This window comes from Typopeltis vanoorti, chromosome 9 (genome assembly GCF_054136105.1).
Source record: "Typopeltis vanoorti isolate ZY-2024b chromosome 9, IOZ_Tvanoo_1.0, whole genome shotgun sequence".
NCBI lineage: Eukaryota > Metazoa > Arthropoda > Arachnida > Uropygi > Thelyphonidae > Typopeltis > Typopeltis vanoorti.
Window position 1 is genome coordinate 33,096,723 of NC_143557.1, and position 16,300 is coordinate 33,113,022.

The following is a 16,300-nucleotide window of genomic DNA, read 5'->3' on the forward strand; positions in this document are numbered from 1 at the left end:
TTATGGATTTGAATAAGAAACTTTGAATGGTATCATTGAACAAGTTGAAAGGGGTGAATGTGTGTGGCTGATATTGCATGCCAATTCAATATGTCATGAAAAAAAAGTGAAAGACAAATATCTTGAGGTTTCAAAATATTTGTCTTTCACCGTAATGTTTTTCTGTGAGAAGGCCCAGACCACACATTCTGATCTGAAACAAAGATTCAACCTGCACATTAGAATTAAGAGAAAGTTATGGGTGGTTAGGCATTTAAAAATAGAACTGGGATCAAACTAACCACAAGTCATGGGAAGACATCAGCAGATAAAGCTGCAACTAAGAGAATGTGAAAAATTCTGAAGTCATGTCCATGGTTATTTACCTTCCCAAGTGTACCACTGAACTGGTTGATCTCTTCTGGAAATAGATGTCACCCACTAAACCTCCACTATAAAGGATGAACAGAAGCTTCCAGGCCACAATTGATCAATCAACAGATCTGAAAAAATGATACAGATTGAACGCTTCAAGAGCTTCAAAATGAAACTGCTCTTTATCAATTAATGCAAGAACTAAAAAGCATTGAAAAATGTGATCCAGCCTCAATTTCCAGTTATTTTTTAAGAGTAACAATTGAAAGGCATGAGTGACCATTGAAATTTTTTAAGATTAGCATGCAAATTATTCTACCAGCAGCAGCGATGTTTTCAGATTAAGAACTTGGCAAAGCCAGCTCTCCTACTTGTTAATAAGTATCAGGTCACAGTTTAGACCTTAACTATTCTCAATCAATGAAGATGATGTAGAGATGACTTATATAGACTGGTAATGTGGGCAAAGAACAATAGCTGTAAGTTTAACATCGCCAAACAAGTTTACGGGATGAAGAGATCAAAAGCTGTGGAAGATATCACAAGCTGTGTACAGTTGACTCACTACAGCAAATGCTTATGTAATAAACTTGCTCACCAAAACTATCCAAAAAGTTCCAAATGAAGATCCTTAGCATAATGCCTTAAAAAATTTACTATAACAAGCTATCCACTGTAACAAACTATTCCTGTGGTCCATATGAATTTATTGTGAGAATCAACTGTACTACATTGGTGGAAATGAACTGCAGGAAATTGATGAAGGCAGGAATTTTTTTTTTTTTTTTTGGGGGGGGGGGCATGATTGTGGAGAGGGAGTTAAGTTTACAGAGCATACTTTGGCCAAAACAGCACAACAGATATGTGATGGTTGAACACACTGATATGCAGGGATAGGAAGATTATTGTTTGCTACTATTTCCCTTTATAAAGCCTTACTAAGGAAACACTGGACTACTGAACATAGATCTGGTCGCTGAATTCCAAGCAGATGAGGAAGTGGTGAGAATCCAGAGGCGAGTGACAAGATCACAACAGGTCTATGTAATGTTCCCTATAGAAAAGATTGAAGGTCTGTGAGCTTCACCAACTAGTTGATAGAAAAAAAAGAGTTTAATAACATATGATAGACACATATGTTATTAAAGAAGTTTTGTAGGATTGACATCTAAGACTTTTTTTTCCAATACATGGCAGAAAGGAAAAGAACAAGGAGTCAACCTTGGAAGAGTTGTGCAAAGTCAAGGGTGTTTAGACTAGATTTTTTCACCTTGGAGGATTGTGAATAGGTGGAATGGGTTACCAGAGGTAAATGTGCTATGAGTACTAAACCAGGATTTAATTTTTTTTTCTCCCAAGACAGCAGACCAAAGTTTACATATGAAATACCTTAATGATTGATTCTTGATTGGTCACTAGGAAACAAATGGAAGATTTACTATAAAATTCTAAAAATATAACTGTTTATAAACTAGTGATTCTGTTATATAATTTGTTAGATTTTGTTTATTAAGACAGTTGTAATTAATAGTGCAGTACTTGATTCAGTTCAATGTTGTATACTAATCAGGTGTCAGTGACAGAAGTGTGGATCATGTCAAATGTGTGTGTGCATGCACGCATACATGAGAGAGAGAAATGATGAATGTTACTGACAACAGGTACAAAAATGTGTGAAAGCGTAGATGGAAACAAAAGAGTGAATTAAAGTGGGGGAAAAAAGTTAACAAAAATTATGGTGGAAGATCAAGGGAATGATGAAGTGAAGGTAATAAATTCAAGGGGATTATATCCAGTTATCTGCTGATACCAAACTGAAGAGAGCAATAGTTAACAACAGTGATGTAAAAATCCTGCAGGATAATTTAAGCAGACTGACAGTACTGCACATGAGATAAAGATTCATTTAGATGTCAAAAAACTCACTGAGAAATGGAGATAAGAAAGTTATCTTCTTTATACAAAGCTTTGATAAAATCACATATTGAACTATTGTGCAGATTTGGTCATCTTGGTTTCTATGGAATGTGAAAGTGTTGAAGAGGATCCAGAGATAAGTGACCAAATGGCAAGTGGTCTGCGAAATGCCCCTGTGAAAAAAAAAAAATGAAAGTTTATGAGTTACAATGGCAGGCAGAAGAGAGGGGAAATGGCAGAAGAATGAAATTCCTGATATGTACCTTTGGGAAGTGATAGAAATATATACATTATTGGGGTTATATAGATGTTGAAGATATTTTTCAAGACATGGGAAAGTGTGCAAGAGTGCAGCTAACTGGGGAATGAGGACTAGATTTGTTTGCTTGGAGTGGCAAATAAGCAGAATGGGTTGCCAGAGGTGTTTGTTAATACTCTGTCAGTGGATGAGTTTAAGGAGAGTACAATAGGTGTGTTAACAATGGTTAGTGCAGTTCTCCCACGAGGAAGTTTTGGATTCCACAGAGCTTGACATATAACAATAATACTGTAACAATAATGATCATCTACTAAAATAATGTGAGCAAGCTTCACAAGTTGCTCAGGGTATCCCCATGTAAATGTAGTCTCATCAGTGAGAATCTAGACATGTTAGAGTATTGAAACAAATTTGTATGAAAGGAGAAAAATGCAGCTGAATCTCACTATACCAAATGTTATAATAAACCTATATTTAAAAAACTCTCTCTCTCTTTTTTTTTTCCTTCTCTCTCCTATATTTCAGATCTGGGATAGCAAACTGTTTTGCTGGGATTTTCTTTCATACTTTTACCTAATGTAAGTTAACAAAAGGGTACACACTGCTTCCATATCTTACCTCATGTAAGCTAACAAAAGGTGCTTACTGCTCTTTAACTGTAGATGAGAGCAGATGACCTTGTTTCAGGTTTTCCTGAGTAATCCCCACAATGCAGTCTGCATTTTTTGAATATGCATCTTGCTTTATATTATGGAAAGAGTCCCTCCCCACACTAGATTTTGATCCTGAAGATATCTCATATTCTAACTTTTGATAATAAGCATCAATTCAAATAATACATGTTACTAAAAAATCTATAGGATAGCCAAAATATGTTACCTTTTTCCTTTTGTCAGCTTACCAGAAGGAAGGTCGAACAAATACGATACTATATAGCCCTGTAATCATTAAAAAAAGTATATAGTTGTTACACAATACACGATAAAAACCTGTGAAATTCCTTAACCTATGAAATACCTAAAAAAAGATAAAGTATAGTTCGCCCACCGATTAGAGATCCTTCTGCGCATCTCAGAAAAAGAAGAATCCATTCCGATAATAGGATAATCAGTCCGTATAGTGGGATGAGTTGTTTATTATTACCAGTCGGAAAATTAACTTCTCTTTTATGATTATTGTAGTTAACTATGTTGCTTGTATAACAGTTGGAAAATTTTACCTATAAAGCACGTGATTTCGCGTGTTGGTGACCAATTAGGACGTCCTTCATTTCTTTCTCCACTTCAGCATGAATTGACTATTCTTGGAAAGATGCGAAGCAGGGACCTACAAACGGTGGGCGAACTATACTTTCTAGATTTTAAATTATACATACAATAATTATGTTCAGAAAATGTACATCATTCATTACTAACAACACTATGAAGGGTTCAATAAATAACAGTTCAGTCAAAGCAATTCTGTCCACAATGACTTATAATGGATGAAACTATGAAAGTAATAAGTCATTTGGTTACAAATATTTGCATTGTTTTCTCTAGTCTGTTTTCCCCTCAACACACAAACACTTGCAACAATCCTTTCCATTCAAACATGTTCTAATATTTCCTGTATCAAAAACATGATACAGTAAATAGTGTAACATTCTTGCACCTAAAACATGAATTCTCCAAAACCCCTGTCATTATACCCTTGGTGATTCTATCAATATCAGTTTCAAGTCATGCTCAAGTAAATAAGCATTTCCTATAAATCTCTGTGGTTGCTTTTTTTTTTGTTTGTTTATAGGTATTATTTCTGCAAAATTTCCGTGTAACTCCTCTAAATAAATATTAATTTTTATGACTTTTTTTCTTTTTTTTAGGAGTACCCCTTTTATAATCTCATTGACTTTTTACTTGATTTTTAGGGCATTACTGATGTTTTAAATATATATGAACATAAGGAAGGAATAATTTGGGATATATCTTTTGTAGGATGCTCCTGGTTGTCATCTTATTAAGTGGCATCCAGTATACAGTGATATTACTGAAGGGGTGTATGTGTGGAAATGTTGAGATAGAGAGATGTGGGAGAATTGCAGGTTAGACACAAGATATGTGAAATATAAAACCTAGGTTTTAAGGGTGGGTGATGAATTCTTTGGGAAGAAGGTGCAAGATAGAAATTTTTTAGGGAAAGGAGAAGGAGAGATTATGATGAAACAAGATTAGAGTGGGAGTAACGTGGTGCGAGCCGTTTCGACAGTGAATCGTCTTCGAAACTTGTGGGAAAAGTAAAGGCTACAGCATGTTGGCTTGGTGTTTTGGTTTGGGTATCTATATTGTTTTCTATTGGTCAAAGTCATGACCTATTTTTATGTTTTAGAGCTTCCAACTCTTGGAGATCATATAGGGGTGATGGACGTTTATTGAGTTTTGTCAGATTTTATGGCTACTGTTTCCGATATTCTAAGCATTTTTTTGTTTTCCTGTATGTCTATTATTATAGCTTTGTCGATTTGTAGGATATGCTTTCGTTCAAGAGCGTGGACTGCTATTTCTGTTTTTCCTGTATTTTTTATTCTGATTTTCTTTTGGTTATTATGTTTTTTATTGTTTAAATGTTCTGAATTGCTATGTTGCAGTCATGGGACAATTCCAGAACATTTAAACAATAAAAAAAGATGGGGGGAAAATACATTTATTAAACTTACTAATATTTTGCTAGTTTTCTACCCAGCATCATCAAAGCACAATGATAACTGTGACAGGCACCAGTACCATCAACAGAGCGTAGTATAGAGGCAGCCTGCCTCATGGTGCAGCTTAATGAGGGCACTCGTTCAGCTAAATTGCAGTAGGCACCGCTGCATTCCTGTTAGCGTAGCAACTGCGGAAAGAAATTTTTCCAAGCTTAAACTGATTAAAAATTATTTGCGAACAGCAATGACTCAAGAAAGATTGGTTGGTCTAGCAACTATATCAATAGAGGCAGACATAGCTTATAATTTAAATTTAGAAGAGCTTATAAACAGTTTTATTGTGCGATATCCCCGTAGAGCAAACATTTAATTAATATTATTATGCAATCGTTTTGCATTAATGTTTCTCTTGTAATAAAAACAAAATAGCAATTGGAGATTTTTTTATAATTTTGTCTCATAATCATCAGTGGTGATATTTAATTGTTTGCTTTGGCACAATCTAATCTGGCGACAGCCCTGACAGGCACATAGCACTTAACCAAGTAATTGTAGAAACAATTTAAATTGTAACTGACACTTAATGTCCTTACATGGTGCCCTCTATTGATCAGATAACTACAAAATTAATTTAGAGAAGACTGGCTATTAGGTCTTAAAATGATAGTCTCCAAAATCTTTGGTAAATTAATGTAACCATACTTGTTAAGGTTGGAAGAGTGCTGATGCTGATTCTAAGAATAGCCTCTCAGACCTGCAATGACTTCTATGTAATATAGAAGTTTTTCTCCATTTCATCCTATGTGAAGGAGTATGCAGTGCATGGTCTGCCAATCACAACTTGCCATTCAGGTGATTGCAGATATAATTTTTGTGTTCTTCAAGACAGATGTTAACTGATCTACCAGTCTGTACAGTAGGCTGAACTACAGGGAAGTTCTGCGATTTCGGAAAAGTTTTTATATGCCTCTTAATCGACTCTCTAAGGAGGAACTGTGAAATTAATAACTGTAAGACAATATAACGTATCAAGCCTTCATATATATTGTGAGAAGCAAGTGATATAATTATGTTCCAAGGAGCAAGATGGAATCTGCAGTAAAGTTTATTTTTATCAGTAGTGCATTTGGAACTGCTCAATTAAATGTATTCTTGTTGTATGAACAATTATTCTTCATGCCTACTTCAGCAAATTGAAGGAAAGATGCATTAGGAAACTTGATTAAGGAAACTAGAAGACATACTCAAGTATATTGGTCAAGTGAGATTATTAGATATTGTATTTAAGGAATTTAAGAGATAAGATAAACTGAATGAATGAGTGAGTAGAAAATAAAACAAAGGAAAATAAATGATGCAAAGGAAATTCCCATATGATTAAGTGAAACCACAGAACTTTTAGCTAAGTGCTATGTTCAGTTTGTTTTGTATAGCATTGATGTTATCCCACTGAAATGCATTTGAATTGAGAGAGTCAGAGAATGAAAGAATGTTTTCTTTGAGCTCCTTATCTAATTCTAGAATGGCAATATAGTAATTCTCTGTACAGGTAGTTCCCGCCTTTGCGAATTAATTGGTTCCTGGGGACCATTCGTAATCAGCAATTCATAAAGAGGGAGTTTATTTGCTTTAGAAATAATGCTATAAGCGAGAGTTATGTTCGCAAGAAGGAATATATAAAATATTAAATGATAAGAAAATAGTTTACTGGCCAAAGATTTACATATTTAAAAAATAATATAAGAAAAATTTTAAATTAAAAAAGATTCTTTGAAAAAAAAAATGAGCTTATTTCTATATCACCGGGTGAATCGGCAGCCATCGAGGTAGTAGGAGATATATTAAGAAGCTTTGGTGCATCTTTTTTTTTTTTTTTTCAAAGAAGGCCTCGAGTGTCATCTACTTCACTGACTTTCGCTTCTTTTCATTTAAAATAGCTCGATAGCAAGCAGAAAATTTACTAAATCATTCATTCTGAATCTTGTGATTCAAAGATTGCTTGAGCTTCTTTGAGAAGTTTAAATGCTCCTTCTAGGCTTTTAAAGTGAAAAACCAAGTTGGAGCTTCATATTCGTTGACTTCTTTATCTTTTTCTTTTTCATTTCTTTCTTGTTCTTCTAATTCAAGGAGATCATTGGGTGAGAGTTTCATAGAGTAAGACTGAAGCAGCTCATTAACATCACCTTCCTAAACTTCCATTTGCAACTGGTTAGTCATACCTAAGATTGCTTGAGTTTCAGAATTCACAATCTTTGTCGGGTCTTCAAAGCATTCAAAATTATCCTTAAACTGAGGAGGACAAAGTTTATGCCATACTCCTTTCATGTTTTTTTTGGAAACTTTATGCCAGATGCTCTGCATTACCCGAATTGCATCTAAAATGTTGAATCTCTTCCAAAACTCTTTGGTAGAAAAGTTTCCTTATCAGTTGTTTCTATTAACATTTCAAAATTCTCTTTGAGATAATGTGCTTTAAATGTTGCAATCACTCCCTGATCCATTGGTTGCAAAAGAGAAGTTATATTTGGAGGTAAAAAAGACTATTTTTCATTAGGGCAAATGTAGGCTACTGATGAGGGACGGCTAGGTGCATTGTCAATTATCAGAAGCACTTCAAATGGAATTTGTTTTTTTTTCACAATAAAGTTTCACTTCAGGAACAAAGTGATGCATAAGCCAATCATCGAATAGGAAACTTGTGAGCCAAGTCTTCTTATTTGCCTTCCAAGTAAGTAATGATGTAACATTTTCATGTAGTACTATCATATTCTGTACACCTCTTGAGGGTACATGTCAGGAATTTGATGATGATGGATTTTCTAATCGATGCACAAATAAGAGTTTTAACTTGCAACCGCCAGCAGCATTTCTTCCTAATAGTAGAATAATGCGATCTTTTGATGGTTTAAGACATAGCAATGAAGATTCTTCTTTTGCGATGTAAGTTCTTGCAGGAATTGGTTTCCAAAAAAGGCCTGCCTCATCGACATTAAAAATCTGCGATGGCAAGTAATTTCTTTCTTTAATTATTTCTTCTAATTTTTCTAGATAAGATTTTGCAGCCTCATTATCAGTGCTTGCAGCTTTACCTTGTACTTTAATGTTATGCCAACCAATTCGCTTTTTATTGCGGTCAAAATACCCACTATTTGCAACAAAAGTCTCTTTGCAGTCATTCTCTTTTTGGTTTTTCAGCATTTTAGAAATGGCTAAGGCTTTAGTACAAATCATCGCATAGGTAAATAGGCATGTTTAATCATTGAGTTTGATCGCTTATCCAAGAAATTAACAGTTTTTCCATTAGGAATTCTACTGCGTGTTTCTTTATTATGCAACCATGTAGACTGCATTGGTTGTGTGTTTTTTTACTTCTTTTATATTTCTTTATCCTTTAAAATAGTGCAAACAGCAGAAGCGACAAGATAAAATTTCTCAGAAAAAGCTTTAACAGTGCTACCTGCTTCATCATCATCATCACGAACCATGGGCTCACTGCCAGTTGATGTCTGATGCCTGTTTCACTATCTTCTTCCACCTTTCTTTGTCTAGTGCACAATGTTGCAGTTTTTGTACACCCATTCTTTTATATCATCTATCCATTTTCTGTATGGTCTACCCCTCTTCTGTTTAAATCATCCAAAATACCAAACATAAATGTCTTTATCTTCCGGTCCTCACTCATTCTACAGATGTGTCCAAATAATTGCAGCTTCCATTTTATAATCTTCTGCATTAGATTCTCTTTTGGTTGTATCTTCTGATAGAGCTCTTCATTGGTGATTTTCTGTACCCATCCTATTCTTAGAATCTTCCTGTAACAAGTTCTTTCAAATGCCAAAATTCTTTTTCTTGATTCTTTATTTATTACCCACATTTCAGATCCGTACCACAGCTGAAGATGAATGTTTCCAGTACTCTTAGTTTTGTTTGCAGACTGATCATTTTACTTTTCCAGATGTTATCCATGGCCTTCAGATTTGTTCTTCCCTTTGCAATCCTGATCTTTATTTCTTTTTTACAGTCCAAGTCATATGTCAATTTACTTCCCAAATATGTGAATTGTTCTACATTTTCTATATCAGTTCCATCCACTTGTATCTTTTGTTTCATGTTCTTCTCACCAAATACCATTGTCTTTGTTTTTTCCAAGTTCATAACAAATCCAAATCTCTTCCCTTCCTCATTTAACAGTTCCAGTGTTTTTTGTAGTTCTCTTTCGTCTGCTTCAATAATAACAATGTTATCTGCAAATCTCAGATTGTTAATTCTCATTCTGTGTACAGATATTCCTTTGGCTCAATTTGTCCATTGCTCTTTCTAAATGTGTGCGATGAAAATGCTTGGTCTCCCTGTCTAGTACTTCTGCTTGTTTTAAACCATTTCCCCAAATCATCACCTATTCTAACTGCTGCAACTGCATTCTGATAAACATTTTTTAATATAGCTATTAGTTTTTTATCAATTCCATAGGATTCCAGAACTGCTAATGTCATTAGCAGTCAACTACTGTCAAATGCTTTCTGAAAATCAACAAAGCAAGTATATATGTTTTTGTTTTTTCTCCTAGCTTTCTCTGCTATTAACCTCATTGTCAAAATCTGTTGAATTGTAGTTCTATCCTTCCTAAATCCTGCTTACTCGTCTGCAAGGTATGCTTACAATTGTGTTCTCAATCTTTCTGTCAATATGATCATCATCACTTTACCAAGGTGACTTATCAAGGCAATTGTTCTATAATTTTTATATTCTAGCTTATTTCCTTTCTTGCATAGTGTCACTAATATTGATTTTGCCCACTCCTCTGGCATTTTCCCTTCTTTCCATACCATATTACATAGTTGGTGCATTTCTGTAACCATACTTTCACCACCATATTTAATCATTTCTCCAGTAATGTTATCGTTACCAGGACTCTTGTTGTGTTTTAGCTGTCCTATTGCTTTTTCTACCTCTCCTCTTAAAATGTCTCCATATCATGCTCATTACCTGGTGGTGATATTTGCTTCAATTCTTCAGTCAGTTTCCCAATGCTATCTGAATCTAGTTTTTCTTCATATAACTCACTACAGTATCTTGTCCACCACTGTACAATTTTTTCTTTATTCATCAATACTTTGCCTTTTTCATCTTTAATTGTGGTCTGTTTTGGTTGCCACTTTCTATTAATGGTTCTGATCATTTTGTATACCTCCCTTGTTTTATGCTCTCCATAGTACTGTTCTATATTGTTGCATTGGGCTTCTAACCATTTCATTTTATCCATTCTGACTGCTTTTTTCACCTCATTACACTTTCTTCTATATTGCTCTTCTGTTTGTTCTGATGTATCCCTTCTTATCTTCAACATTCTTGTCTCCTGTACTAATGTCAGTGTTTCTTGTGTAATCCATTTCTTCTTGATCTTCTCTTCTTCTGGTACTGTTTCTTCAACTGCATCTTCTATCACCTTCATTACTCTTTTCACTCTTAAATTCGAGTTTTTTTCTTTCCCCACACTTTTAAGTTTCTCTTCTAACACTGTTCTGTGCCTTCTTCCTATTTCTGCTTCACTTATTCATGCTGATTACTCATTCTATTCTGATGTTGGGATTTATATTTCTTTTTTAATTTCAACTTGATGTTTGCAATCAGCTACCTGCTTGATGGCTGGTAATAATTTTGTATTTTTTCACTAATGTAATTGCTTTTCTTTGTTTCTTTTGCTCATTTTCGCACTGTTGCTTCTTTTTGACATTGTTGGAAAGGTGAAAGGGTTATAGTTAAAAAAGAAAACAAAATAAAAAAATTGAAGAAAACTTTGAATAACACACTTACATTGCCAAGGCTCGTAAGTGACTGAGGCTCGTTCTAACCATTCATTACATCATTACATACTATGTAATTCTCCATACACGCCCCTGCCTTCGCATTGCACAATTTAAAATAAAAATTCCCAATCAAAAAATTAGTAAAGCGGGAGAACTACCTGTGTGAATACAGGTAGTTCTCACTAACTAGTCAGAACTACCTGTATTTAGTAAGAATTTGAATGTTATATATATGGAACAGTAGAAACTGTTTATTAACTATTTCTACAGAGAATATGATCTCTTTAGGGAGATAGTGAATTACTTAATATACAAAATTTGTATATATTTATGTTTACAGTAAATATTTTTTATAATTGAGCTTCGTTCTTTGAATACACAATATGTTGATCTTTGAAGTCAAAGCACCATCACCATTCTAACCAACTAAAATAAATTTGTATACACATATATTGTTATCTTATTCCATGATGGACTTGACTATATAGGCTGGATATAGATGGGGAATTGCATAATTGGTATAGCTGACTGACAGTATAACATAACTGGTACAATCAAGCTTCAAATATAGCAGTCCTCTCTACTGATTTCAAGGATAGGTAGAGAAGGAAAGTATCTGTTGGTTTTTTCCAAGATATAATATTAAATGATTAGGAGAATTCCTACACTTGGATATATATAAATCAGCAAAGAGCAGAAAGAATTACATGTAAACTAATAACCAAGAGGCAATCATCTTGTCAAGTAGCTATTTTAAGGTAGGATAAAAAAAAATTGAGAGAAATTCCACAGAGAAAAATAATTCAATAATTTCTGTATGTGAGTAGTAACATGGTAGTTTATTAACTACTAGGGATTCTCGTAGACAGGCTTATACGTTGGTTATGCATTATTAAAACACTTAAGGAATAGAACAACGTAGTTAAGGATATAAATTAAATTAAACTTTAATAAATATTTTCCGATATTTCGGCAACGTCACGTTGCCATTTTCTAAAGGAACTTACAAAAAAGTTACGTGCATGTAGGCACTTCAACACAGAAACTGGGAGTGAAGAGATGAAGCTATTGTTCTCCTAACAGTCCTGATGGTGCCCTCTAGCGGGGTAAGTAGGTGTTCTTGGCCGTTGGGCTGAAGGTCTGCAGATGTAGGCCTCCCAAATTTGGGGCAGTCGCATACAACCAAATTTGTTGAGGTTTGGAGAATTTCTTAGGGCTGAGGCTGATTCCATAAAGAGTCTTTCAAATTTGTATTTGCTACGGTGTATCACTGTAGCTTTCTTCCACCGTATTCTGTGGCGTGTATCCAGAGCATGGTCCGCAAGCCCAGAATGACTGTATTTGTGAAAACGGATGTAGTCCTTGTGTTCCGAAATTCTGATATTCGCTGTCCTGCCTGTTTGGCCAAAGTAAGACAGTTTACAATTGCAAGGGACCTGGTAAACACCAGGTAGGTCTAGGGGAAGTGGTTGGTCTTTAGTGGAGCGGATAAGGGATGCCAATTTTCTGTAAGGTTTGTAACAGGAGGTCAGGGGTCATGTTTTTTAAGATTTTGGTAATCTTTTCCGAGGTGCCTCGGATGTAGGGAATGGTGATGGATTTAGAGTAATCCTTGTTGTGGGGGGGAGGGAGGGAGGGGATCTGTGGTTTGTAGGTTCTAATATTTTTTGGATTTTTTTTTGGGGGGGGGGGGGGTAGCCATTGGCTGAGAAAGTGTTGAGGATGTGATTTAGTTCAGTGTTTAGGGCCAAGTCTTTTGAACAGATTAGTTTAGCCCTGTTGTATAGTGTTTTCACTACTCCATATTGTTGTGAGGGGGGGGGGGGATTGTTGGTGAATGTATCTGCCTGTATGGGTGGGTTTTCTGTAAACTGAGAAAACCAAGGACCCATTAGGCTGGCAGGTGACTAGTGTGTCTAGGAAAGGGAGGCTGTTGTTTTCCTCTTTTTCCAGAGTGAATTTGATTCTGGGGTGTTGGTTGTTTAAGTGTGTTAAGAAGGAGAGAAGTGTTTCGGAGTCATGTGGCCAAATAGCGAACACATCATCAACGTAGCAAAGTCATATGGTTGGTTTTTGTGGGGCAGAGGCTAAGGCTTTTTCTTCAAAGGTCTCCATAAAGAAATTGGCCAAGGGTGGGGAGAGTGGTGAACCCATGGCTGTCCCCTCTATTTGTTTGTAGAATTTTCCCTGCCAAACGAAATAGCCTGAGTTCATTGTGAACTGAAATAAGGCTGAGATATCGGGAGAAAATTTAGCTTGGATTAGCTCTAAAGTTTCCTTGAGTGGGACATTTGTAAATAAAGAGGACACATCAAAGCTGACCATTATGTCAGTATGTTGGAGTGTAAGGTTTTCTATGCTGGCTTTGAAATGGGCTGAGTTTTTTATGTGTGATGGTGTGTTGCCAGTATAGTGTGTGAGCTCTTTGGCCAAATGTTTAGCTAATTTGTATGTGGGGGAATCAATGCCATCCACTATGGGACGTAATGGCACATTTTCTTTGTGTATTTTTGGGAGTCCGTAAATACGGGGGGGGGGGGGTATAGAGTTAAACGGCTTTAATCTGTTGGTAACTTCTACAGGCCAAGAAGTGACTCTCTTAAGGAGCCTGAAGTTTTCTAATTTGAGAGTTGGTGGGATTGTAATTGATAGGGAGGTAAGTGGCCCGATCTAATAGAAGAGCCTTCAGCTTATCTGTGTAGTCCTTTTGGTTAAGTACTACAGTTGCATTTCCCTTATCTGCTTTGGTGATAACTAATTCTTTATTATTCTTCATTTCCTGTAGAGCTTTATATTCCTTGTTTGATATGTTGGTTTTTGGTGGTCTTGCTTTGGAAAGGACACAGGCTACATCCAGTCTTACACTGTTGGCGACTTGTTTATTTATTTTTTTTTTTATTTATTAAAGTATTTTAATATAAAGGAAATATATAAAGAAAATAAAGGAATTTAATATAAAGGAAAATATTCATTAAAGTTTAATTTAATTTATATCCTTAACTACGTTGTTCTATTCCTTAAGTGTTTTAATAACTACTAGGGAATGAAGTAAATTACAGGAACCTATAGTCTATTACCACAGATCACATTAATTTATTGACTTCAATGGAATAAAAAAATGAAAGGAAAGGTTACAGCTTTAAATGACTACAGAGTTAGCAATTCCTTTTCACCATGGGTATGTGTGACAAGATTTCTCTAGGAATGGCCTAAATCATAAATACAACTGTCAGAAATAAAAGACATAAAGTACAAAACAATTAGCTTAGAATTTTTTTTTTCTCCAGGAAACACCCTTGAAAACTGTTTTATCAATTTTGAAAATCACACAAGAAAAGATACAAATCAGAAATTATAGAACATTATATATTATCTGAATTTTGAAATTTGCTGATGTATCAAAACCTTTACAAGATACAGAATAGTTAAAATCATAAAAGAGGATATTAAATGGACTGCATTTAAGTGGTTAAGGTGCGAGTCGCTTGGAGAGGACTGCTGCTGGAAGGTAGAGAAGTGAGTAGAGAGAATGAATCAGATCAATAGGGAAGTGATGTGGAAGAGCAGGAGAGTAAGACAGGAGAGACTGAAGAGGTGGTTATGAATGGGGAAGTGAGTGGTATGAGTATAGAAAATGAGAAAAAGGGTGTGCAAGAGAAGCAGGGAAACGGGAAGGCTCAGGGTGGACATGGGTACACAGCGTGAGAAGGGTGGATGCTCCAAGAGGAGGTGAGAGCATGTGTAGACAGGAAAGGAATGGGATGACCTGGGATCGAGAGGAAACAGTTTGAATTGAAATGGGTTCTAAAATGAAGAAGCCGAAAGGGAATTGGTCCCAGTCGAGCATGAAGAGATCACTTCGAGTGAGTGGTATCTGCAGAACTAGCTGTAGCATTTCCAACATCTCTTCATCCTTCTGAAAACCAGGTGACCAAATCTGGGCACAATAGTCCATGTGTGGCCTAATCAAAGCCTTATACAACAGAACAAGAATCTCCCTACTTCTACACATCAGCGTCCTTCACATCATTCCCAGAAGCCTTTGTGTTGTCTTCACAATTTTGGCTATGTGTCCCCTAAATTTCAGACTCTCATCCACTATCACCCCCAGATCTCTTATTCCTCAAAAGGCTACATGAAAGTCTCATCACTCTCTCTTATACAGCTTTGATCCTTAAGCACCACTAAAATAAGCTATTACATGCTTAAATTAAATTCTGATGTATTGATTTCTTACTCCACCTCCAACAATATATCCTCACCAAGTATAAATTCTGCATTCCATCTTTGTTTTCCAAATTTTAAAACCTTACATTTTGCAACATTTTTGAACTCCCATCCCCATTTCTGTGCCCAATCACTCAATTTATTCAAGTCTTCTTGTAAGGCAACAAAATCTTCATTACTCTTCATGATTCGTCCCAACTTTGCATCATCTGCAAACAACTGAATATCTCCATCCAAATCTTCACCAATATCATTAATATACAAGTTAAACAGTAATGGCTCTAAAACAGACCCCTGAGGCACTCCACTAGTGACTTTCCTTTTCCTGGATATCGCATTATGGGTGGGGTCACTACCCAGACTGGTTTCAACCTTTTTTGAGATTTTTATTAAAAATAAAAACACCTTGTTGCAACTTCTATAGGTAAAGTTGATAAGGCTCCGTATTACTATAACCTTGGTATTTAGGGTCTAGCTACTCACTGAGGAGACCTCAAAAAAGTGATCCCACCCATAATGCATTGCAATATACATCTTCTAGTGGGATGTGCTTTACATTATGGGAAAATACTAAGAATAGTGATCAGAACTTTACCCACCTTTACAATGAGTTGGCCTGGTGTTGTACCATCATTAGACTTGAACTTTGTTTCAGGCGCAAACTTAATTGTTTGCATACTTGGGATTAGGAGTTAAAATAACCAAGTTTATAAAATAACTTGGTTATCCTAATATACAATATCCCCAAGTTAAAAAATTTATTATATATATATATATATATATATACACACACACATATATTGTTTTAAATGTTTCAGTGCATTTTTGATGGCAAGAATGGGGAGAGTAAGAAATCAATACGTTAGAATTTAATTTAAGCATGTAATAGCTTATTTTAGGGGTGCTTAAGGATCAAAGCTGTATAAGAGAGGGAGGAGACTTTCATGTAGCCTTCTGAGGAATATGAAGAACTGACTGGGGATTCTGAACTAATGTCCAATCCTCGTGGTGCACCCTGTTAGGTATCTACCTGGATACTGAATTAGAAGGATG

At 35.4% G+C, this 16,300-nt stretch overlaps 1 protein-coding gene across 6 annotated transcripts in view; it reads right to left on the reverse strand.

Moving 5' to 3' along the window:
• Window positions 1–16,300, reverse strand: part of LOC150102961 (WD repeat-containing protein 13-like) — a 436,326-nt gene that overhangs the window by 146,249 nt on the left and 273,777 nt on the right. For all 6 annotated transcript variants that reach the window (XM_090398329.1, XM_090398327.1, XM_090398328.1 and 3 more), the window contains one exon: window positions 3,410–3,468. In XM_090398329.1, coding sequence (XP_090254455.1) covers window positions 3,410–3,468 — 59 coding nt within the window. The remainder of the gene's footprint in view (window positions 1–3,409; window positions 3,469–16,300) is intronic.